This window comes from Mustela nivalis, assembly GCF_964662115.1.
Source record: "Mustela nivalis genome assembly, chromosome: 2".
NCBI classification, from domain to species: Eukaryota; Metazoa; Chordata; class Mammalia; order Carnivora; family Mustelidae; genus Mustela; species Mustela nivalis.
This window is the reverse complement of record NC_139021.1, coordinates 33,440,920-33,465,073: the sequence shown is the minus strand read 5'-3', so window position 1 is coordinate 33,465,073 and position 24,154 is coordinate 33,440,920. Positions and strand designations below refer to the sequence as shown.

The 24,154-nt window shown below is 41.2% G+C and overlaps 1 protein-coding gene across 1 annotated transcript; it reads right to left on the bottom strand.

Annotated features, from left to right (window-relative positions):
• Positions 1-9,725: 9,725 nt before the first annotated feature.
• Positions 9,726-23,959, bottom strand: SLC25A32 (solute carrier family 25 member 32). The gene is made up of 7 exons (XM_082720051.1): positions 23,611-23,959; positions 16,564-16,714; positions 14,492-14,577; positions 13,220-13,380; positions 12,725-12,838; positions 12,253-12,398; positions 9,726-11,115 (listed from the first exon to the last, which is right to left on the bottom strand). Exons 1-7 carry the CDS (start codon positions 23,762-23,764, stop codon positions 10,980-10,982), a joined length of 948 nt encoding a protein of 315 aa, XP_082576177.1. The 5' UTR covers positions 23,765-23,959; the 3' UTR covers positions 9,726-10,979.
• Positions 23,960-24,154: the final 195 nt, after the last annotated feature.

Below are 24,154 nucleotides of genomic sequence, written 5' to 3'. Positions count from 1 at the left end.
CTTCAATATGTTAACCTAATTGCCACTAAAATTAGCATTCTTAGTACTTTCTTTCTGAAAAGTTGGGGTCATTTAACGATCATATATAAAATTTTAGTGCATGTATAGTACTGTTCCATATTTTGAAGAATATCAAGAAAAAAGGGGTATTTACATGTCAAGAAATACATTAGCACTTTAGGAATTTTATCTTTAACAAAGAATAAAAAGGTGTTATTTTTAACAAAGAATAAAAAGAGGAATTCTGTCCTTAAATTGTTTAGGATTTGGTAGGGAGGAGAAGATATATACAAAAATAACAATAAATCGAAGATCAATATGTAGATTGACATACAAGTTGTTGGAGGGGTGGTACAATTCAAGGGATGTTTTGTTACGTCTGACCAAGGTGATCAGAAAGAATTCATGAGGAAGGAAGGGCAGGTGTCAGACTGACAAAAGTTAAGTGAATCCTGGACTTGAACTGGGAGTATCCATATGAACTTCTGAAGTACTTTAACTTAAATAAGACTATAAAACAATAACAACAATGTCTCCTAGTTTCTGGCCTGCAAACAATATCCTAGAAAAGGCTTAGAAATGATGACCTATTGAGTAACGATCTCCACATTCCATTTCCTTCTAAAAGGAACTAAGCCTCCTTGAAGAAAGATGTGATTTCAGCTCCGGGATAGGAAGATGTGATTTCAGCTCCAGTGTGAGTCTGGAACATGTTGGCATACTTGGAAAACAAGGCAGCTATGAAAGATAACCGAAAAGGATCCAAGAGCCAACTTGAATTGGTTCCCTCTGGCAAGGACGGTACAATGTAAGCATCAATAAAGATAATAACTGCAATGGTTTGTAACACATCAAATATGTTTTAATATAGGAGTTCATGATGACATTAACATAAAATTCATCGGTCAACTTGGAGGATGCCAGCAAACCCCCCTGTTACTCTCAAGATTGGTAAATAGAAAAAAATACAAGCATTTATTCTGCTTTCTCAACATGAACCATATTTCTGGGTGACTATATTTTGGATGAAGGGAAATTTCTCCTTATGGAAGTGTGTGTGTACTTTGTAGTGTGTATTGGTATAGATAACAAATGAGGACTGATGGAATTGGAATATCAAATTTTCAACCCATCACAAATTAAGGGATCTAGCAATGACTGTCAATGACTGATTACTTTCCAAAAAGGGAGGGAAGAGACTAAGTACCTCTTAATGAAAGGATGTTAACACCACCCAAGAAGTAGTTTTGCCAAGGACAAGCAAACTTGGATTTTATAGAGCTTCCAGATAAAACTCTTAAACTTTAGGAAATATAGGGGATAGAAGAACCTGTTAATTGACACGACAGAATCATAATCAGCAAATCTAGACTGTGGAGACTTGAAAGACACCTTGGTTTCTTCAACAACAACAACAACAAAAATAAATTGCAAAACAAGAGAATGAAAAAACATGGATGACAAGAGATTTACTATTGTGTCAAGCCATCTCAATATTTGAACTTTATATGGATGTGAGATAGTTGAGGACATTTGGATATTAACTGGATATATGATATCAAATAATTACTTTTTAGATATAATAATGGTATTGTTATTTTTGGACTTTTAAAAAATATTTTATTTGCTTATTTGACAGAGATCACAAGTAGGCAGAGAGGCAGGTAGAGAGTGAGGGGGAAGCAGACTCCCCATTGAGCAGAGAGCCTGATGCGGGGCTTGATCCCAGGACCCTGAGATCATGACCTGAGCCGAAGGCAGAGGCTTAAGCCACTGAGACACCTAGGTGCCCCGTTTTTTGTTTTTTTTTTAAAGAATTTATTTTTAAGGGGCACCTGGGTGGCTCAGTGGGTTAAGCCTCTGTTTTTGACTCAGGTCATAATCCTGGGGTCCTAAAATCAAACCCCACATAGGGCTCCCTGCTCAGCGGGGAGCCTGCTTCACCCTCTCCCTCTGTCCCCCTACCCCACTCATGCTGTCTCTCTCTTTCTCATTTGCTCTTTCAAATAAATAAAATATTTTTAAAGGAAATTTTATTTTTAAGTAATCTCTACACCCAACATGGGGTTTGGATTCACAAACCCGGGATCAAGAGTCATATGCTCCACCGAGCCAACCAGGCACCCCATATGTGGTTATTTTTGAATAATGTTTATCTTTTAGAGGTACTGCAATATTTAAGGTAAAGTGATATGATGTCTGGGATTTGCTTCAGAATAATCTGGAAAGGAAAACTGGGTGAGAAGGAGGATGGATGAAATAATGTTGGAAAGAGAAGTTAACAAAGATGGGCAAAAATTTTGAGAAATGGGACTGGGATTAAGGACATGTTGGCTGGGGATGAGAACATTAGTTCAGACCTCTTTAAATCAGCACAGACTGTGAAGATATCTGGCTCCCACGTGAATGCCTACCAAAGAACATCCACTGCAGATCAGGCTTTTAATAGTGAGATGGACAAAATATCACACTGTTGATGTCAGCTCCTTTCTCCAGCCACTCCAGAGCTAGTTCAATGGAGCCATGAGCAAAGAGGCCCTGGCGGCAAGGATGGAGGCTCTTCAACAATATGGAGTTTCCCTTAAAAGGCTGGCTGGGTTAGTGTTACTGAACATGTAACACTGGCACCATTCCCTGAGAGGACAAGCCAAACATCTAGGGGACCTCTTCTACCACAGAGGGACAAAGATTCATTCTCATAGAAATAGACATATATTCTGGATATAGATTGCCCCTCCTCCCCATGCCAATAATACTTCTGCCAGCACTCTTATGCATGGACCCCACTGTCATGGCATTCTACTCGGCACTGCTTCAGATCCCGAAACCTCATTTTACAACACAGAAGTGTAGCAATGGGGCTCACCCCCATGGAATTAACTGGTCTTACTACTTACCCCGTCATTTGAGAGTGGCTAAGTCTAAAGGAAAGGTGAAATGGCTTACCAAGGACTCATTATGGTACCAGTCGGTAGACAGCATCCTAGAATAGGGTTTTGCCTTATAGGATGCAGTGTGTGCTTGGATCAGAAATCATAAGCTGTCATCTCTCCTGTGACCAGAATATAAGCAGTGGAAGTGAGAGTGGCTTCTCTCACTATTATACCATTTTGCTTTTTTTTTGTAGACTTTTTGCTTTCTGTCCTGGCAACTTTGAACTGCTGGTTTGGAGATCTTGGTATCCAAGAAGGGAATGCTTCCACCAGGGGAGACAAAAATAGTTCCACTGAATTGGAAGAGGAGACCTAGTTTTCTGTACTAGCTTTCTGTTGACTGCATAACTAATTTAGTAGATTTAGACAACATAAATTTATTTATCTCATGGTTTCTGTGGGCCAAGGGTCTAGGTACAGGTTAGTTGAGTCTTCTGCTTATGGAGTCACCGGGCTGAAATCAAGGTATTGGCTTAGTTATCTCATCTGACACTCAGGATTCTCTTCTCAACTCACGTGTTTGAAGAATCCAGTTCCTTGCAGCTGGGTTGTTAAAAACCTTGTTTTCTTGCTGTCAGCTGAGAACTGCTTTTACCTCTTAGAGGTCGCTCCCAGGTGCTATCTATGTGGCACCTCCTCTTATGACATGGCTCTTTTTCTTCCAGACCAGCAAGAGAACTCTGCTGCTTATAGGGCTTGCCTGACTGGGTTGATTGGGGTTCCCCAAGTTCATCTCCTTTTGGATTATAGCCAACTGTTTAGGGATCCTAATTACATCTGCAGAATTCCTTCTGCCATATAATATAATCATAGAATTGATACCCAACTCTATTGACAGGTCCTAACAATGCTCCACTAGAAATAGGTTGTTTACATCAGGGGCGGGGTTCATGGAATCCACACTAGAAGCCTATCTACCACAGCCTGCCACCTGGCCATTTTGCACTCTTTATACCACTGAACCAACAGGTGAAAAACAGGAGTTAATCTATCTGCTTTACTGGTGGATCCTAATTACCAAGGGAAATTAGTTGCTACTATGGTGAAAGCAAGAACTACGCTTGGAACCCAGAAGATTTTCTGAAGTTCTTTTTAGTACTTCAGTGTCAAAGATGAATGGAAAACCCGAAAAAGCAGAGTGACTGGGCATCCAGAACTTTCAGAAAGGAGGATTTGGACCTACTTCACCAGGTAAAGAAGACAGAGCTGTGGGTTCTGTCTGTGGGAAAGGAACATGTGGAATGGTAGTTAAAGGTGGAAGCTATAGCTATCAACTATGACCTTGTGAACAAGGACAGAAGCCAGTACTGTGGTAGTTTTGGATATTTTCTCTTTGGTATAGGTCTGCTTGCTAATGCTTTTCTTCCTTTCTCTCCTTCCCATTTTTATCTTGCATAAAAGTTGGTGGAGGTCAACTTTACAATGTAGTCTTTAGTTAACAAAATATTCACTGGGGCCATGACTGAATTTGGGGAGTAATTAATATAGCCAGCAATGGATTCAGTGATCGTTGGGCTTTGTATTTTCTCCTGCGGGGGGAGGGCAGGCACTTTTGGGAGAGCTGTATCATGCTAGGGCTAAAATAGTCAGTTGCTTCGTCCTTGTGCAGGAACTGGAATGTGTGTAGAAGGTTGCAAGTGAAACTAAGTACTCCAAAGGGTTAAGCTACTCACCAATTTATTACGTCTGAGCTCTAAACTGATTCTTCAGTACCTACACTGTGATAATGAGCGGGTCTCTTTAAGACGCCTCTAGTAGGATCCTATTAAGAGAATACTGGAGGGGCACTGCAGAAGAAAGAAGCTTGTCTTCCTAGGTTTCAGTGTGCTGAAAGGTGCTTTTTCTTGCTCCTCTCAGTGGTGTGTGTGTGTGTCTGTCTGGTGGTACTCTGCTCTTTGCACACCCAGAATGCACAGTCCTTTAACTAGGACTTATGGCCCCAGCCCCTGCAGTTGAGGACATCCCATACTCCTGGCTTCTGCTGTGGCGGCGCCCCTGACTCCAGCATGCCCACCCACAAGTCTCGGCTTGCCTGTGCCCTAGAGTTGTTTCTGAAGCCTTTCCAACGTGGACATCTGCCCTGGTTTTGCACCTGCAAAAATGTCCCAACTTCCTAGGCAACCTGCTCAACAAGACTTGGCTTGTGTCCTAAGGGATCTTTTCCTGTTTATCATATAATGCTAAACCAGCTCTGGCCCAGTAAACCCAGCAGACTTTGTCATCATCTGGTGGTCTGCGATGGTACCTTCTTCAAGAGGTCTGAATTGCAAAGGGGGGCCCTCTTCCAAGCTTGTCCTTCCTTGTCTCCTCTTTTTCACCTTTAGGGCACTGTTAAAGAGTTCCCGTAATATTTAGCAATTCCTTAGCAATTCCTTCAACTTCTCTTGGTGAAACTTGCTGTGTGTTCTGCCTCCAGATTGGGTTTAGATTGATAAGAAGGTAATTAGTTGATCGGAGATGGGGACAAGGAAGTGACCATGAGTAGTGTTTTCTCTCTTCTTTGGGAACAAGCTGCTCACAGCATGAGTTCAGCCCCATAACCCCTTGCTGTTATGTTTTTTTTTTTTTTTTTTTTTACGATTTATGTGAGAGAGTGAGTGAGTGAGAGAGAAGGAGCAGAGGGAGAGGGAGAAGTAGACTCCAAGCAGGGAGCATGACCTGAGCAGAAGCAGGCATCCAATCGACTGAGCCACCTAGATGCCCCCTTCTTGCTGTGTTTTACAAGGACAGGCTCTAAGAGTCTTGGTCCAGTGCTCTCTGGGGCTGGAAGCATAGGTGCGAATGACTCCGAGGCCTATAAGCAAAACTTCTTTTACACAGATACAAGTCTCATTTCTCTAATTTCAGCCTTACTACTGCTAAGGATGATAATATCCTATCATGCTTCACTTACCTTGTCAATTTATGAATTAGTTTTTTTTTTTAAGGATTTATTTATTTGAGAGAGAGAGTGCTCGCAAGTAGGGGGAGGGGCAGAGGGAGACAGACTCCTCGCTGGGCCAGGAGCCTGCCGCTGGCTCAGCTGCAGGACCCTGAGATCATGACCTGAGCTGAAATCAAGAGTCAGATGCTCACCCGACGGAGCCACCTGGGCACCCTCTAATTATGAAAACATTTTAACCCTGGGCGAGAAAGAGGTTAATGTGAATCACTTAACAAAAACTTCTTGTTGCTTTTCAACATGTTGTGTGTAAACTGTTTTTATCACTTCCTAGCCTTGAGTAGAACATGCCTGACATCACGATATATACTGAAATTTAATATAAACCCACAATTTTGTAATATTTGATGTCAGAAAATGCATTAGAGACAACTTCAAATCATCCAACACTTGTACAGTTGGACCTTCTCCAATAGCAGATTTTAGTTATTTTTCTGTCTGCTGGTCAGTCTTCCTCTTTCCTGCTTTTCATGGTGAGTTAAATAACCTCTTTAATTCTTGATAAATATTAAATAGCTTGTGTTTTTCAATTAAGGGAAGAACATTTCAAAAACCTATACAACCTATGGAAGGGTCACGAAGTGCTCCTTTTTCCTAAAAGAAACATCAATTTCCATAGAAACGAAGAGGTCAGCATCATCACAGTTGACGGGAAAATGACACAGAGACTTTAGGGTCTGTATCACAGTCCCAGGGAGTAATAGAAAGACCCAACTGAGAGTGGCTTAATAAAGCTATTGGTTCACTCAGTTGAAAACTATAGAGGTACATGCAGCTGGGGGTCAGAATTGATCGAGAATCTCATATGACATGATTTAGGGCCCCGTTTCTTTCCATTTTTTTCTTGTCATTTCCTTGGTTTTGATTTCATCTTGACTCCAAACTCCCCCTCTCCAATTCATAATCCTGAATTGCCTTTGAGGGGCTTTGTAAATTAGGGTACAAATCCTAACTGGTGAAACAGCAAGGAGAGAATCTATGTCAGGACACACAGATAAAAAAGTCTTTTTAAGAGTCACCCCAACTGGGCCAGCTTAGGCAACTGTTTCAATTCCAAACATTCATTGTGAACAGAGATGGCCCATTTAGATTGGCTCTGCTAATCAGCATCACCCCCCCCACACACACACCCACCCCACGCAAGTGAGGCCAGTTCCATCTAAACCACAAAGGTGTGAATGAAGGGAGAGAGGTTCTGAAAAGAAATTCTGGCTACTAGTCTCAGAAGGTAAACAGATGCCAAGCAGCCAGTAACAGGGTATTAACTAGAGATATTTGCAGGGTCTATTTCTTATTTACTCATTTGGAAAGACATTTAAGACCTCAGCCAAAGTAACCCAAAACTTCACATACTTTCTGATGTTAAAGAATGTATTTTCAGAAAAGAAATAGTTATATCGTTTCATGGTATTTTATTTCTGCAATTTTACAAACACTAAAGAGGCCTTGCTATTAACGTAACAACACTCTGCCTGGAGGATTCTATGTTCAGTAAGGTGTCCATTCTACAGACAGACCTTGCTCTGATGACTCCTGAACTCAAACACACTTTTCAGTTGATAACCCTTTTCTAGTATGGCTTTAAATAACACGACTTTCTAAAACGGCCACGCTACAAAAGCACACACTGCAAACATAACAACCTCCTTTTCACAAGGCATGAAAGCCAACATCGTCTTGGTTCCCATTCTACCATGCATTCATTCTCTGATGCTGAGCTCCAAGTTTTGTTTTGGCCTCAACCTTCCGGCTCGCACCCCCTCCTAGACTCCCAGAAATTTTTTCAAGCTAAAGTTCTCGCTCTACCTTTCCTTTATCTGCTGAAATCCAAGGAAGAAGAGCCTCGAGTGAAATGAATACTTGCTCTTTGCCCCACCTGCTTAACTGCTTGCAATCTGTCTTCAGCCTCTATAATTTGAATCTGCTTAAAGTTATCAGTGACATTCATCTTCACCTTACTGAAATATTTACATGGTTGATAACCCCTTCCCTTTGAGTTTGCTCCTCTTATCTGATTGGTTGTCTTCTGTCACCCTTACGATGTAACCGTGTCTCTCTCTTCTGTTAATGACTCTCACTTCTCTTTTACTCATCAAATAAAACCGAAACACATGTAGTTAAGACTCAGAACTCTCAGAACTCTGAGTCTTACTACATGTGTTTGGGTTTTATTTGATGAGTAAAAGATTCCAGACATGTGATCCTGGTCCTGGTCTTTCAGCTTTCTGTTCTATTTCTTCCTTTTTTTTTTTTTTTTTTTTTTTTACCACATTGACAACCCACTGCTCAAGACATGTCACCTGTGCTTTTTTTTTTTTGTGGTTTCCTTTGAAATCTCTACCACCAAGGCCAAACTTCAAGTTTTCTCTTCCACGAACCCTGCTCTAGTTCCCACCAAGCTATAAACTATCTCCAACTCCTCAAGCTCTTCACTAGGTGTCTGTGAAAGCTTCCTAACTAGTAACCCTGTTTCTTGTCTCCTATTTCCTCATACCATTGCTAGAATAATCTCTCCCCCAATCTAAACTTCTGACCATGGCCTGTAAGAGCTGGTCCATGCTGTTTCTAAAATGCTAAGCACTTGACATGGGTTGATCCATTTAATCTGATCAATAATCCTTTGAGCTACCTACTTTTAACATCCTCATTTGCAGATGCTGTGTTGATGACCCACCAAATCCCTTTTTACAGGGCCGGTGCACCCATATTCCCAGCTGCTAACAGCTGTCACCCCCACCTTATTTGGAGGGCTGCTCCTTCAGAGAGGGACCTAGCCTCCACTCCTCCCACCGTGACAGGTGGCGAATAACTGCCTGCTGTGAGAACACAGTAGCACAGCATCTCACCTCAGGGCAGGATAATAATCTCTGTGGTCCAATTCATACTGGTGTCCCGTAGGGTCAGGCTGAAGGTGAACTTCTGAAACTACTTCTTCCCCTGTTTTCTTCACTCCATTACCTGTGATCCTAAGAGCATTCCCTCAATGATTACTTGCCCAAGCATCTTCATATCACCCTCATCCGCAAAGGAACAAATCTAAGACACATTTTACAAATGAGAAAACTTGATTGGCCTGAGGCCAACCAGCAAATGGGAAGGCTAAAATCTGAAGCCAATCCTGCACTCTTTCCTTCCATACTATAAGGGCCGTTTCTCCATCCTCCTCCTCCCTGGTCACCCTATCCTTAACTCATTCCCTCCGGGTAAATTAATTCCTGCCTCAGGGCCTTTGTGTTTTATTTTCTCTCTGCCTAGAATGTGTCTATCCATCCTAGAATTCCTTATCTTGTTGTAGCTTGCTTCCTCCTTTCTTTCAAAATGTTTCAAATATTCTCTCTTCAAAGAGGTCTTTCCTGACCCTAAGCATCCTAAGATAGCAGCCCAATTTCCAACTCTGCTCTAGTTCTATTTATAGCATTTAATCTATCTGAGATTGTATTAGGCATAATTTATGTTCTCTGACACTTCCACTAAAATGAAAATCCCCTGAGGGCAGGAATGTTGTCTGGCTTATTTCCTGTTCTATCTCCACTGCTGGCATAGAGCAAGAACTCAGTAACAACTCGTTGTTGAATGAGAAGAATGAGTTCTCTTTTCTCAGAACTCTTACAGAGCTTTGTAGAAATCTTCTTGTTTGTTAGCCTAGAACTGTTAGTTACTTAATCCTTATTTATTTTTTCTGTAAGTTTGTATGTTCTTAGAAGACAGGAATTATGTTTTAGTAATATGGGGGTACACAGGAGGCATTCAAAGAATGGCACTACCTCCAAAACTCCAAACAGTAACTATAACTGGTCTTCTATGTAGAGACCCATATCAGGATTTCATATGAATTATAGTAAATCCAGAAGTATGAAAAAATACATCACATTTAATTTATAAAGTATCCTGTGCATGTTACAAGAGGTTAGAGTAAATACAATTAGATACGTACTATTCTGTATTTTTAAAACAATGTCATTTTCAAAATATAAAAAATAGACCCGTTTTCAAAGACCCATTTAAATATGGCTTTGAAAACCAGTTTTATTTACAACAAACAGATGGAAGTGCAACGGCATTCATAAAGGTTTATGATAAATAAAAATATTATTCTGGCATCCTTTTATAGGTATTTGCAATGGCTCATAAAAGTAAAATCAATAATGGCCATCAATGTAATTTGTATTTAAACCTGAATATGAACAACCAATGAAGATTAATCATTTATTTGGGATCCGAACCCATATGTTAGAGAGCTGAAGTAGGAAGTTAGTTTCTCACTTCCACACAGTTTCTCAAAAACATATTCCAATCATTCTCGTGTCTGTATGAAGTGATCTATTAGTCACCTACAGCCAATCAGTGATTTATAGCCAAATATGCTAACCCAGCTGAAGCCTAATTCAGATTTTTTAACTTTACGAGACACTAAGTACCTATGTCAAAAAATGTAACCGGATCCACAATTACAGAGCCCCTGGAGAAAAAAAATTAATGACAACAAATATCAGACATTTCTCAAATGAAGAGAAGTATATAACTTCTCAAATTTTCCTAGTTAGCACATTCCAATGGAATTAAAACGAAAATACACTTAACAGTATTTTTTTTTCCTCACCAAAATTTCCCAATTCAAAAATGGGAATTTTTCCCCAGCAAAATCCTTCAAGTTCAATTTACCCTTGAAATAGTCATAATAATTCTTTTCATAGGCCATTTTCTTGCTATTGCACAGAGACTGATTTTAAAACCAATCCAGGCAATCCAGGCAAATGAGTTCAGAAAAAGAAGCACATTCATCTAATCCATTTAGCAAATGCTATAATCAGCTTCTACATGAACAGTGAAATACAGAAATTTGTGAAACTCTCCGCTTGATGTCAGTTTTACTATTGTGTCGATGGGAGCCATTTCTGGCCGAGGTAGCCAAATCCCATACAAATGGGGAAGGCAAAAAGCGGAAAAACATTGCAAAGTCTTAGCAGTTCTTTGACTTCTAATGACTACAGACTGATTTCCATGTGACCCACGTTGCTGTGCAGTCTTCTTCCGAGGTTTACATCTCAAACACAAAGGAACAGTTGCTCCCTTAAGCAGATGTACTGAAATTATCTTCTTCTAGCTTACTTTTTATTTTCTCTAAGGTCAAGTAGAAAATGTGAGACATTCTCATATACCACAAAAGTAATACAGCAGGCTGGAGTCACTCTAATCAAATTGGGGGCAATTCCTTTGTAAAATCCACCAACGCCTTCTTTCCTTTAAAGGGAAAAAATAGATACATGCTTAATTTCCTACATAGCTAGCCTGAAGATACAAAAGTTTCATTAGCATAGGGCATGGAACCAGCATTCAAGCCTCCGTGTGATTCAAGTACATGTTCTTAACATGCTGAAGTAATGCAGTCTACGAGCCATTTGTAGGGGCTTCCATTCCTTCTGTGACTGACTCAGAAGAGAGGGGAGAGGCACCCCAAAACTGAAAAGTGCTGTAATGACAACCATCTTTCAAATGTCTCTAAAGGTACAAGCATGCAGGAGCATTAACTGATTAACTAAAGGAGGCATCAAATATCTTACAGCTTATATAAATGCCAGGCGACAGTAAATCTAGCACATACTACTAGCACATAAAACTTTATTTCCTTAATGCCCGGAATGGGAATATGGCCTTGGAACATGTCACTTGCATTTTCAATAAATATACACTGAACTCAGTGTAAACATCAAAAATATTCTGCTCTAGAATCCTCCCAGAATTACAGAAAAATATGGGGATGTCTATCTGTAACAGTTTATCCACAGGCTGAAGAGTGAGCATCTCTTCTATACATGGAGACAAGTGTTTGCAAGTTACTGTGCAAGCAGCAGTTTAATTATATTAAACTAGGGTTTTTATGACTTCCTATATTCAATGTCATTCAACTATCTTAGGACACCTAAATTTGAGTATATCAATTTGCTGAAGCACAGAATTTTTTGCAAGCAGGGGCAGGGGATGGGGAGGAGAGAGAGGAAGAGAGAGAATTGTGAGTAGGCTCCACACCTAGTGCAGCACCTGAGACAGGGCTCGATCTCATGACCCTGAGATCATCACCTAAGCCAAAATCAAGAGTCGGACACTAAACCAACCAAGCCACCTGGGAGCCCCAATCTCATTTGATTTTTAGAACAACATTGTCCGCCTAGATTTTCTAATTTTACAAATGAAGGAATCAAGGCTCAGAGATTAAGTCTGTGGTTCTATAGGTAGTCTATGGGAAATGGAAAAGCAGGGCCACTGGCTATGTTTTCAGCACAGCACACTGGCCTTTGCTATCCAACCAACAGCAACTGGTCAGTTTGAGGCATGCAGGGCCCCTCCTGAGAGCCGTTCTGATACGCCGCGTGCTCTCACCTCCACGTCTTTGTGATCACGTCCAGCACGCCCTTGTAAAACATGTGCTGATCCTGAAGACGGGCTCTCACGACCTGGTATGGGTATGTGGCTGCTACAGCAAATATCTTGGAGAGGGCAGCAACAGATATATACTCTATTGTGCTCTAAAATGACAACACAAGATATTAATTTTTCTTTAGGCAGGAGTCCCTTAAAAATACAGAAGTAAACATTATACAGGAAAATCTTTAAATGAACTGTAAATGAAAAACATGGTTTCCCCTCTTAACATAAGCACTGTACAAATAAGGGGTTCTATTTTTAACATATGTGTCATTGGCCTATATTTAATTGTACATTAAATTAGTGGCAGTCATCATCATAGCAGTATTACCAGAGTAAATGTGGACAAAATCTCCTTCTATTAAATGCCCATAAATGTAAATGAGATCCATTGTTTTTGTGTTTGTTTTTTGAAGAACCATCTTACCAGCTGGGCCTCTGGTAACCTGTTGATATGCTGGTTGTACTTCAACTTCAACAACTCATATGCCATGAACTGAAGGGCACCATGTGATGTTCCAAACAGCCCAGGAATAAATCCCTAAATGGGAACGATTAAAAAAAAAAAAAAAACAGAAAAAAAAACAATAAAAAACAAAAACTAAGCCAGTTCCCAAAGGACATAGTTTCTAGGGACAGGAGTAAGGAGTGGTTGACCTCAATGTGTGACTCAGAGAAATGGTTACTATACAAAATTTTACACGGGCCTTCTCAAATCCGCCAGCATCATTACAGTAATGAGGATAAACAGATAAAAGCACAATTTCCATATTATACACTAGGACTTTGGTTTTCATTAAATTGCTTCTTGCCTCAGTCGGGCTTCTTTTTAGGACTGACTACAGGTCATTCAGAACTCTGACAAGAGAGTCAGGGGAAGTTACAATGGTCAGTTTTTCAAAACATATTGATAATTCTTTACCTTATATAATCCACGCACACCTTCATACTTATATATTTTCAGAAGCGTATCAAACATTCCTTTATATTGTCGCTGTGAGGAGTTAACAACACCATTGTACTGTAACATAAGGCGAGTTTTTGTTACCCATAACGGGTTTGTAATGCAGAGGGTCATGGCTCCTAAAACCAAATTTAAATAAGATTACTCAGCATACAGGTTGTCACAATCCAGATTAAGAACAGTTCATTAATATAAACAATGGGGTTGCCCAGGGGTTGTACCCGCAACAGTAAGAGGTATTGTTCGCTGAAGAAGTCTGAGGGTTAAAGGGTAGCCATAGTTTTTGGCGACCAAAAAAAGGTTCCTCACTCGGTTAGTGGGAGGTAAATTAAAAGGGAGATGGAAATGGGAAACACCTTCCCTTTGAGCTGTGAGGACAGCAAAGACGTCCTGGCTCCTGAACAGTATGGCTTGTGTAGGGACAGATGGGGGTCCTAGGAAGCGGATGCTAGTAAGGAGGTATAAATATTTAAGAGGACATAGTATAACCCAGAGGGGTTAAAGATTAGGGGGAAAGGATCCGGAATCCAAGGCCTCAATATTTTCCACATGTACATATATATATATATCTACCCCAACTTTACCACAATCCTCCTCAAATTCATTCAAAGTAGCCAACGCATCTCCAAACTTAAAGAACTACATAATACTTTACATTCATTATAGAAAGTGACAATCTTGTATATAAAACATTTCATCTGGTTAAGTTTCTCATTTGCTGAGTCTCCTAAGTAGTCCTTTATTCAACAAACATTTATTAAGTCCCACTGTGATTCCGGTCTGTGCTAGCTGCTAGGTATTAAAAAATGAGTAGGCTTTTTAAGACAAGAGCTATGAGTAAAGTATAAAAGTAAGAGTTATAATAAAGATTTATGGGTCCTGCTCTGCTTTTCTCTTTGGAATATTACACAAACATGAGGCAATTAACAAGGCTACTAAACTAATATGAAAACTAAATTATACTTTATTTGAAGAAAACACCATACCAAATCATCTCAAACTATCAAGAATTCATACATTTTCTAAATTTTACTTCTTTGTGATAACTAAAATTCTTGAAATCTGTCCAGAGTAGCCAGTAAGAGTAGCTGCTTTCTAAGAAATTCCATGTGATAACTGGTTACAAAAGCATACTCAACTCTATTGTTCAATGGGGGGAGAAAGCAAATAAAAAACAAAAATGAAAATCAAATTGGAAGTTGCTATTTTACATTTCCCACTCTGTCTTACCAGCTTCCGCGGCTGAGACGAGGTATTCTGTTGCCTCTAAACGTTCCACTCTTCCTTCTGTCTTATATGATTTGATGGCATTGTAACTAAAAGAATTAAACATAATCAGTTTGATAAATATCTGAATTGGTATCCTAAAACAGTCAGGTCTGTTTAAAATGTAACTTAACAGCAATACCCCATAAGTAAAAGTCAATGCACACAGCAAAAAAGAAAGTTTCAAGAATGGATTTGCTGGAAATGGTTTATTCCAAGAGTTTATCATCTCTCCCCCAAAATGAATATGGCTACCACTACACAGGCAAAATATTTTAATCACATACTCATCAATGAGAAAACTGAGGGGAGGGGCTGTAGCAGTGGCACAGCTGTGGGGCAGAGAAGACAAAAGGACAAAAGCAGGCCCCTAACAAAAAAGTGCTGAACACATAGCCTTTAGGTACTGTGTTTGGCAATTCTGCTAGATGAAACACTGGGTGGGTCCTTCCTAGTGGATTAACAAGGACCACAAGCAGCACACAAGTAACCTAACAAAGACATCACAAATGGTGTCATAAGAGATTGAGAAACTATGGCTGAGATCACAAAAGGCTTGGTAGGTGGCACTGGTGGGGTGTGGAGACAGGTGCAGCTTCAATGGGGAAACTGATGAGCATGAACAAAGGTTATAATAAGGGCGGTGGGGGAAGACAGGGAAATGGAGCCACACTTGAGTGGCAGACTGACATCTGGGCTTTATTTGGCAGAAAATCGAGAGCCACTCAATGTTTCTCAGCAGAGGAGTCAGATAAGTCTATTCTAACTCCAATTTCCATTTTTCCACTTGGAAGAGGAGCTCAGCTATGTAAATCCAAACTTTACCATTTCTATTCTAACACGAAACAAGTATACTTTTATAAGAAATTCTCATCACCTAAACCTTACATTCATAAGCCATGTCCTTAGAAACTCTATTTAGAGAATGTACACAACTCAAAATTCATAATAAATTTCATACCTATAGTTTCACCCATCTAAGTATGTCTTAGAACTAAAAAAGAGAAAAAAATACATTTTTAAACAATATTAAGGTTGAATTTGTTCTGCATTCACTTAAAAATATTTTAAGATTGTGGTTGGGGGGGGGAGCCAGGGTGGCTCAGTCATTTAAGCGTCTGACTTGATTTTGGCTGAGGTCATGATCTCAGGGACACAAGATCAAGTTGTACACCAGGCTCTGCACTGGGTGGGGAGCCTGCTTAAGATTCTCCCTCTTCCTCTCCCCACCCACCCCCCAAAAGATTGAGGTTTGGAGATTGCCATAAAATTATGGGAGATAAACTAAAATATGCAACACAAAAGAGAAAAAGGCAAATAGACCGGGTACTGATGTTCTAAAACTGTCTGTCATCTATTAAAACAAAGACAAGCCTCCCCGTTCCTGGATTCAGTTTTAAGTATCAGGGCAGCATGTGCTCCTCCACTGCCCCGCTTTGTTCCCACGCTCTTGCACAGTCGGTAACCTGAGTGTGCCTGGCCCAGGTGTTTTCTGTGGCTTCTTCACTGGTCATGGAATCGCAGCTCTTTCACATGGTGACGATACCTGACAGGCGAAGGAGGAAGGAAATGAACGAGGTAGGAAGATGATGGAGCTGGTCAAATGAGAGGCAAGAGGGGATGTGCCTCCACATCTTATAGCCACGCACTGGCTTTTACTTTCTGTTCCCCAGAGGGAGCTCCTGTGGCATGCGTTCTTATGAGGACCCCAAGACCTGTCCTCTTCGGCTTTCCAACTTCCTTACGGATCAGAAGGACTTCGGTAAGGCATCTTCCTGAATTCACCTTACAGAAGTGGCTTCTGTAAGAGCTTTTCTCCCATTCATCCTCCACCTTCTTCCTATTAAGAACTTTTCTTCCAGACCAAATGCCTCTGATAATAGCTGACAGAGAAGGAAATAAGCCTTTTGCTCTTTCTGACCCTTCCTATTGAGAGAAACTGATGACTCACCTTGTTTCATTGACAGAAACGTAAAAATCACTGAAAAAACAAACTTCTTTTATTTAATATTGTAAAATCTCCCAGATCTACTCACAAGAAAAAGTAGAGTCCCCAGGATAAACCTGCACCCCACACGTTTGGGGTTACTCCTTGGTAGAGGCCTCGTAGTCCATCAAGTTTCCAAATGGTAGTCAAGCAATGCACAATTCCTTTATATTTTGGTCTCAGTTCCAATCCATCACTCACTGCAGTAAAGGCACAAAATTAGGTGAGAGCAAAGTTCTAGTTCTGAGTCACATATAGACCTAGATGTCACATTGTTACAGTAAGGAGATAAATTCAGAAGAAAACAGTTTTTAGGTAAAGAAAAATATTCTCTTTATTTTTTGGAGCTATTTATTCTGTATTATTTTCTCTTCAAAACATCTGATGCAGGGCGCCTGGGTGGCTCAGTGGGTTAAGCCTCTGGCTTCGGCTCAGGTTATGATCTCAGGGCCCTGGGATCGAGCCCCATATCAGGCGCTCTGGTCAGCAGGGAGCCTGCTTCCTCCTCTCTCTCTGCCTGCTTCTCTGCCTACTTGTGATCTCTGCCTGTCAAATAAATAAATAAAATCTAAAAACAAAACAAAACAAAACAAAATCTGATGCAAATTGCTAGAATGTTCAACAACTTTCAGTTCTTACATTGTCTCTGAACCTTGAAGCTTTTACACAGACTATTCACGAACACTGTCTTCTCAGTCACCTAACTCCTTTACACAGCTAACTTCGATTCCTCTTTAAAGTCTGTTTAATAATTTCCCTTGGTGATCCTTTCCTATCCCCTAGATGAGCTCAAGTTTCTTTGCACCCATGGCATAATATACTTTCCCTACCATAATAAAAACACTCTTCACTGCAATCATTATTGCTCAATTATTCTGGCTTCCCAGTAGGAAGATGCTGTGAGGGCAGAGACTACTACTATTTTGCTGCCATATTTCTACTCCTATCTTAGTGCTTTCTACACTGTAGGCTCTCAAGATAGATTTGCTCAATTATTATAACATGAATATTGCTTCTTTTCCAGATCCATGGTTCATCCCTCTCTAGCACATTCTGCCTGGCAGCCTGACCTTGTCTTCTAGTTTCCAGTTGAGTTGGGCCAGTGGGGATGCCTGACAAGAGATCAGAGGGATGGAAGAGAGTGGAGGAAGATATTTACTCTTTCACTTCCCTTCCTATGGAGTAACCTCAGGCAGGCTGCATTTCTCTACTGACAGTCACAGCTCTGCTCAAGATGGCCCTCTCTCAAGGACCTTCTCGCCTTGACATCTGGCCCTTAAGGTGGCAACAGCTCAAACTGTTTCTAGCTCCAGAATTCTGCAGTATTCGTTGTGGTTTTGCTATAATCTTGTATCTTTGTAAACAGTCCTTTGAGTGTTCTTTTTTTTTCCTAAAGATTTTATTTATTTACTTGAGAGAGAGACATGAGCGAGGAGAAGGTCAGAGAGAGAAGCGGACTCCCCATGGAGCTGGGAGCCCTATGCGTAACTCGATCCTGGGACTCTGGGATCATGACCGGGGCCGAAGGCAATCGTCCAACCAACTGAGCCACCTAGGCATCCCCTTTTGAATGTTACTTTGAATGTGCCTTCTGTTTCCTATGGGGAAATGGAATGAAAGAATGTTAAATTTATCTAGGTTTTTTTCTTTTTTTTTTAAAGATTATTTATTTATTTGACAGAGAGAGATCACAAGCAGGCAGAGAGAGAGAGAAGGAAGCAGGCTCCTGGCTGAGCAGAGAGCCCGATGCGGGGCTCGATCCCAGGACCCTGTAATCATGACCTGAGCGGAAGGCAGCGGCTTAACCCACTGAGCCACCCAGGCGCCCCTTATCTAGGTTTTTTAAAATTGGAATTTTACTACATATAGTTTTTTATACTGCTTTTTTCTTCACTCAAGTGTATACTGTGAGAATTCCTCTTTGTTATTATAGACTTGTTATTTGTAATTAAATGGACTTCCAAGGGCACCTGAGTGGCTCAGGTCATGATTCCAGGGTTCTGGGATCAAGCTCTACATCGGGCTCCCTGCTCAGCAGGGAGCCTGCTTCTCCCTCTCCCTGCCACTGCCCCTGCTCTCTCTCCCTCTCAAATAAATAAAATCTTTAAAAAAAAAAAAAAAAAAAAAAGACTTCCAAAAGTTTTTTAAAAATCATGTGATGGGGGATGCCTGGGTGGCTCAGTTGGTTAAGCAGCTGCCTTCAGCTCAGGTCATGATCTCAGCGTCCTGGGATCGAGTCCCACATCAGGCTCCTTGCTCCGCAGGGAGCCTGCTTCTCCCTCTTCCACTCTGTCTGCCTGTGTGCTCTCTCTCTCTCTGTCTTTCACAAATAAATAAATAAAATCGTTAAAAATCATGTGAAGGATGGGGCGCCTGGGTGGCTCAGTTGGTTAAGCCACTGCCTTCGGCTCAGGTCATGTTCCTGGATTCCTAGGATCGAGTCCTGCATATGGCTCTCAGCTCTGGGAAGTCTGCTTTTCCCTCTGACCTTCTCTCTGCTCTCTCTCACTCTCCCTCAAATAAATAAAATCTTTAAAAAAAAAAATCATGTGATGATTTCTCCTCCTATAGATATTCCATCATTTGTACAATCATTCATGTAAGTTGTTCTCATTTTTTTTTTTGCTATTATTAAAAGGTTTCTAGAGAATATTCTGTACAACATGCAAATCCCTACTTCCTTAGAATTAACTATCAGAATGGGAATTAATATGGGTCAATGGTTATGAGTACAAACTGAAACTGCCCTCTAGAAAGTTTATACAAATGACAGTCCTCTGGCACCATTAAAGCATGCTCAGTTCATTGTCCCCTTTGCCACTACACCACCACATAATGGAGTCTGGCAAAGAATCACTGTTTACCATTGCCAGGGAAAGGGAGAAAAGTTAATTTCTTTCATCATTAACCTGACAATGTTACACCATGAAATGAGATTAAAGTACATGAGGCTTTGTCAAAAGACCTGGGTTTGATCTCTAATTTCTCTTATTAGCTATGTGACCTTAATCTTTCTGAGCTTCAGCTTCCTCATTTATAAAATGGGGATAAATATGACCCACCTCACAGGTTGTTGTGAAGTTTATAAAGATATCAAGTTTAAAAGCAAGTAACAGAGGGACTGGCTCTCAAGAAATATTCTGCTGTGTATTTCATAATCTTTCTGATGCTTTCCTTGAATTTTAAGTCGCTTATTCTCCTGATAAATTTCTTCCCATACCTTTCCATTTTCCTTTCAGTAATAAGTTCACAACACAGTTTCTCTCTTGAGGTGAAAAACAAAACCACAAAACACCATCTTTGCTTTTCATGGGGATGAGCCAATGATTTATTATTTTGACAAGTCACTTAATTACAGAAGTAGAGTATTAGGTATCTCAGTAACAGGCAACAACATTCTACACCCTATACTTCCTGATGCTATAATCTGCTCTCCACTATATAGTTAGGATCAAATCTTTAAATCTGAAAAACAGTGATTTGTACACCTGTCACTTTATACAAAAATTTAAAAACTACTGACTCCTTGTTATTGCCAGCCAAGGGGGAATCTAAACAGAAGTAGGATACAAACTCTTACCCCGAGGAAGACATAATCTTCAAGGCCGAACAGCAATAATCACGTTGCACAGTTAGGAGCACTATGGTGAATGAAGTGTTATAGGATTACAGAAGAAACAAAAAGATGTTCTGTATAGAAAGAACTGGGGAGATGCAGTAGAGTGACAGTGAATGTGAGACGATGCTAGCGTAGAGCCTTGAGATTGACTAGAAACTTGTCTTTGGGGGAAGGAGAGAAAGATTTGCCTCTAGACAAGTCCAAGAGCTGTTGTGGATACGTGCAGGTATCACAGTGCCTGGCACTATCTGGGACAACATCAGGGATTTGGTATAAAGTGTACAGCTGATGGAGAGAAGGGCTGGTAGGAAATCAGGCTAGAAAGCAGGCCGATGGTGTGAACTGTATCCCCGCGCTGCCCCAGTCCACTGTGGTGTGATTTGGGCCTCCACCCATTACTGCAAGAGCTCTAGAGAGCCTGAAGTGAATCTGGGGAATCCTCTCTTTCTCATCAGCTATTTAGCAGCACTCAAGACTGTCTACCTCCTAAACCCTCTTCTTTGGCCTAATTTTACATGACACTCTCCTGATTTTTTTCTTTCTTCTCTGGCCACTAAATTTCCTTTGCAGCCCTCTTCCACTCCAACACTTAATTGTGTGACTCTGAGTCACTTACTTGATTACTCTGTGGTTGCACTAACACATACACAAAATGGGAGAAATAATAGAACCTAACTATGAAAAATACAAAGGGCTAAATGAATGAATACATATACAGCCCTTAAAACCATGTATGGCACACAGAAAGCATTCAGGAAGTATTAGTTTATTTAAGCTACAGGGGCTGGCAATACTACACTATATATACAAAACTGGACTGTGTGCTACTCTTGTTACTTGATTCTACACTTTCAACCCTCGATTAACTTATGGATTATTGGGCTTTCAAGTTATTTTAGAAAATTACCATTATACGTCATTTTTCGTTGAGGTGTACACACACACACACTCTCTCTCTCATTAGTCTTTTTAAAAATTTTATTAAGTAATCTCTACTCCCCACATGGGGCTTGAACTTATGACCCCAAGATCAAGAGTTGCTCGCTCCTCCAACTGAGCCAGCCACACACCCCTCTCTCTCAACATTCTTGGATTATTTAAAATTATATCTTAAAGTTAGAAGGGTCTTCATCAATCACCTCATCCGACCGACTTTTCCACTCAACACGGGTCTCTTCTATCTTCTAGCCCTGAACCACTTCCAGATATCACCAGTTTCATCTCTGAGCACCCCCACGTGGAACAGTCACAATCTGCTTACCTATTATTTCCACGCAACCTCTACCTTGTCTTTGGATCAACCCATAATAAAGATAAATCCCTTTCACCCATGGCGGTTCTTCAAATATCTTAAGTCATCTGTCTCTGCCCTCCACCCACCTGAAGCCAAACTAGTTTTTCCAGTCATTTCTTACAAGTGATTTCTAATCTTTCTACCACACTGGACACAACATTTTGAATTTGCACCTGAACTCACTGAAATATTCCAGGTTCAGTTCAATGGGGGCATTCAAGACTAATATCCCTTGTCACTAGGTAATTACAATTTCATTATCAGGACCCAAGTTTTATGAAAGCATAAGAACTACAGCATTAGTGCTGCTGCCCAATCAATATTTTGATTTGTTATTCATCTTCCTAGATTTTCCCCCTTTTCTACCACATTTCACTGCCACACTTTATCATTACAAACTCCTGCTTTGATTCCTCCATCTTTAATTTTATCCTCCATCCAGTCTCAATCATCTTACCTATGACCTTGGCCACACACTGGTCTCCGAAAACTCTCCACATTTCATCAAGATTACCAGGTACCAAGAATTCCCTTTCTTCAGGCACAATCTGCTTCACAGCCCTGCTTAAACTCACCAAGCCACCACTATTCCTCAATGATTATCTCAACTGTCACCTCTTCTCCTAGACAAAACATGGGAGACACCAAGTCATACAGGCCTGTACCTGCAGCCGAATCCAAAATTCTTTTCTTCATGTTCAAGTCACTGTATACTAGGGATTCCTAGAGGTAGAATAATGAGTGGTTAAGAGTCCAAGGGTTCTAGAATTAGACTGCCTGGGTTCAAATCCTACATCCATGCCGTTATAAACTTGAGATTTGAGCAAGTCAACTTCTATTATTCTCATTGGTATAGTAGAGATAATAAATTCACAGGGTTGTTCAGGGTAGTAAATGAGATAGATAATACATGTAAAACTCTTAGCTCATTGCCTTGCTCTTAGTAGATGCTCAATGTTATTTGTCATCACAATTTTTATCTGTGCATGTGTTACAAACTCCATGGAAATTATATGCCTTTCTGGGTTTTCTTCTAGGGAGTATACACCATTATTTTCACTGGTTTTCCTCCATAGAATGGCTTCTTGTCTCCTTTCCAGCTGTCAAAATATGAGGCCTTCTGTGTGCAACCTCAAGATCTAATGGAACCTTACAGATACAGATACATATGACCATCAGCAATCTAAAATTTTCCTGATAGTCTGTCTCTACTCATATTTTGGTATTTGGATTTTGCCCTTGGCTTTATGTTGTCTTAGAATTATCTTTTATGTGACTAACTCTCAAGGCTACAGTTAGAACGAAACTCCCTTGAGGATGGGAACTGTGTTTAGGTGCCTCTGTATCCTGTACAGCAATCTACAACTATTAAGGGAACAATATATTTAAGGTGGATAGAATCAGTCTGATTCTTGAAGATGAACCACTTCTGCAGATCTAATACTCAAGGCAGAACTTGTAGTAGTAAGAAAACCAAATGCCAGAAAATAGTTTCCCAGTAAAGTTATCAAGACCTTCTTCAGAACGATCTTTTCTAGAATTCACTGTTGAGTTTAACTTCCATGGTACTTTGTAAATTTCACTTACCTCACTGCACTTAATAAACCTAAATTTAAAAAAAAAGGGCACTTGGATTCTAGCTATCTATTCCTTCATGGGATTTTGTACCACACTATAAACACCAAAAACCAAGTCTTCAAGAGAATCCTATCCTAAACCCATTCCCAGCCACCCGTTGAGAATTAGCCCCACCCCAAGCACTTTTTCTCAGGTCCACCGCCAAACACGTGGCTACCGTTGAGATTTCAAAGTACCTCCAAGGGTGAATGAATGATTAACGCATGCGAGGGCTGAACCCTAAAATGTGCCAATCCCTTTCTCAATTTACAAATACGAAGGTGAGTCCCCCATCCTACGCCAATCTGAATTTTTCTCAGAATTTTCTATCCCTGTTGTCCATCCCTTAGACTTGAAGGAACGGGGACGAGGACAGCCAGATCCCTTTCTCAGGCTCCCCTTCCTCAAATCTAGTTCCAGGTGAGGCAGTATAAGCAGCACTTGGTTCAAGGCTCGCCTGGGAGAACGCAAGGGGCAGGGGAGAGCAAGGCCTACTTTTGAGTCTTTATCACCCAGTTCGGGGTACCAGCAAGGAGAAGGAGCCCAGGGTCAGAGCGGGCTCTTACCAGCGAAGCGGATCTTCACGAGATCGAGCGGGTGCAGTGCGAGGTTGGACAGGACCCCGCCGCTCACGCCCGCCACCAGGTTCTCGTACCGGACGTGGCGGAATATCGTGCTCCACACCGACGACCCTGACGCTGACTGTCCCTGGCCCGTCATAGTCCCAGGGCCCGCTGATACCGCGCCCAGGGCCGCGGAGGTGGTAGGAGATGCAGTGGCCGCCACCGTGGCGACCGTCGCCGCCTAAGAACAGAAACCGCGGGGGGTGGGGTGGCGGGGTGGGCAGCCCACTTCCGGGACCGGCGCTAGGACGCGGTAACTAAGCGGAGAGACCCCAGCGCAGAGCCCGCGTGAGAGCGGAAAGGTAGCACGTCACGCCTGCCGAGAGCGCGAAGGAGGCGGGGCGCCGGCCTCCGTCAAGGCCCCGCCCCCGCCCCGTCCCGCCCCCACCTGCTGCCGTTTCGGGCCGAGGGTGGCAGACACAGGAGCACTATTGAAGAACCACCTCGGGCCAATCTCTGCCGGCAAAACTACGGAGCGCCGCAGGGT

What these genes read in the sequence shown, in the direction of transcription:
- SLC25A32 (XM_082720051.1), bottom strand. Translation starts at nt 23,764, where the DNA reads ATGACGGGCCAGGGACAGTCAGCGTCAGGGTCGTCGGTGTGGAGCACG. An exon ending in CGTCTCAGCCGCGGAAGCTG is followed by an intron (nt 13,381 to 14,491) that starts GTAAGACAGAGT and finishes ATTTGGTTTTAG; the next exon opens with GAGCCATGACCCTCTGCATT. An exon ending in GTGTGCGTGGATTATATAAG is followed by an intron (nt 12,839 to 13,219) that starts GTAAAGAATTAT and finishes GTTCCCATTTAG; the next exon opens with GGATTTATTCCTGGGCTGTT.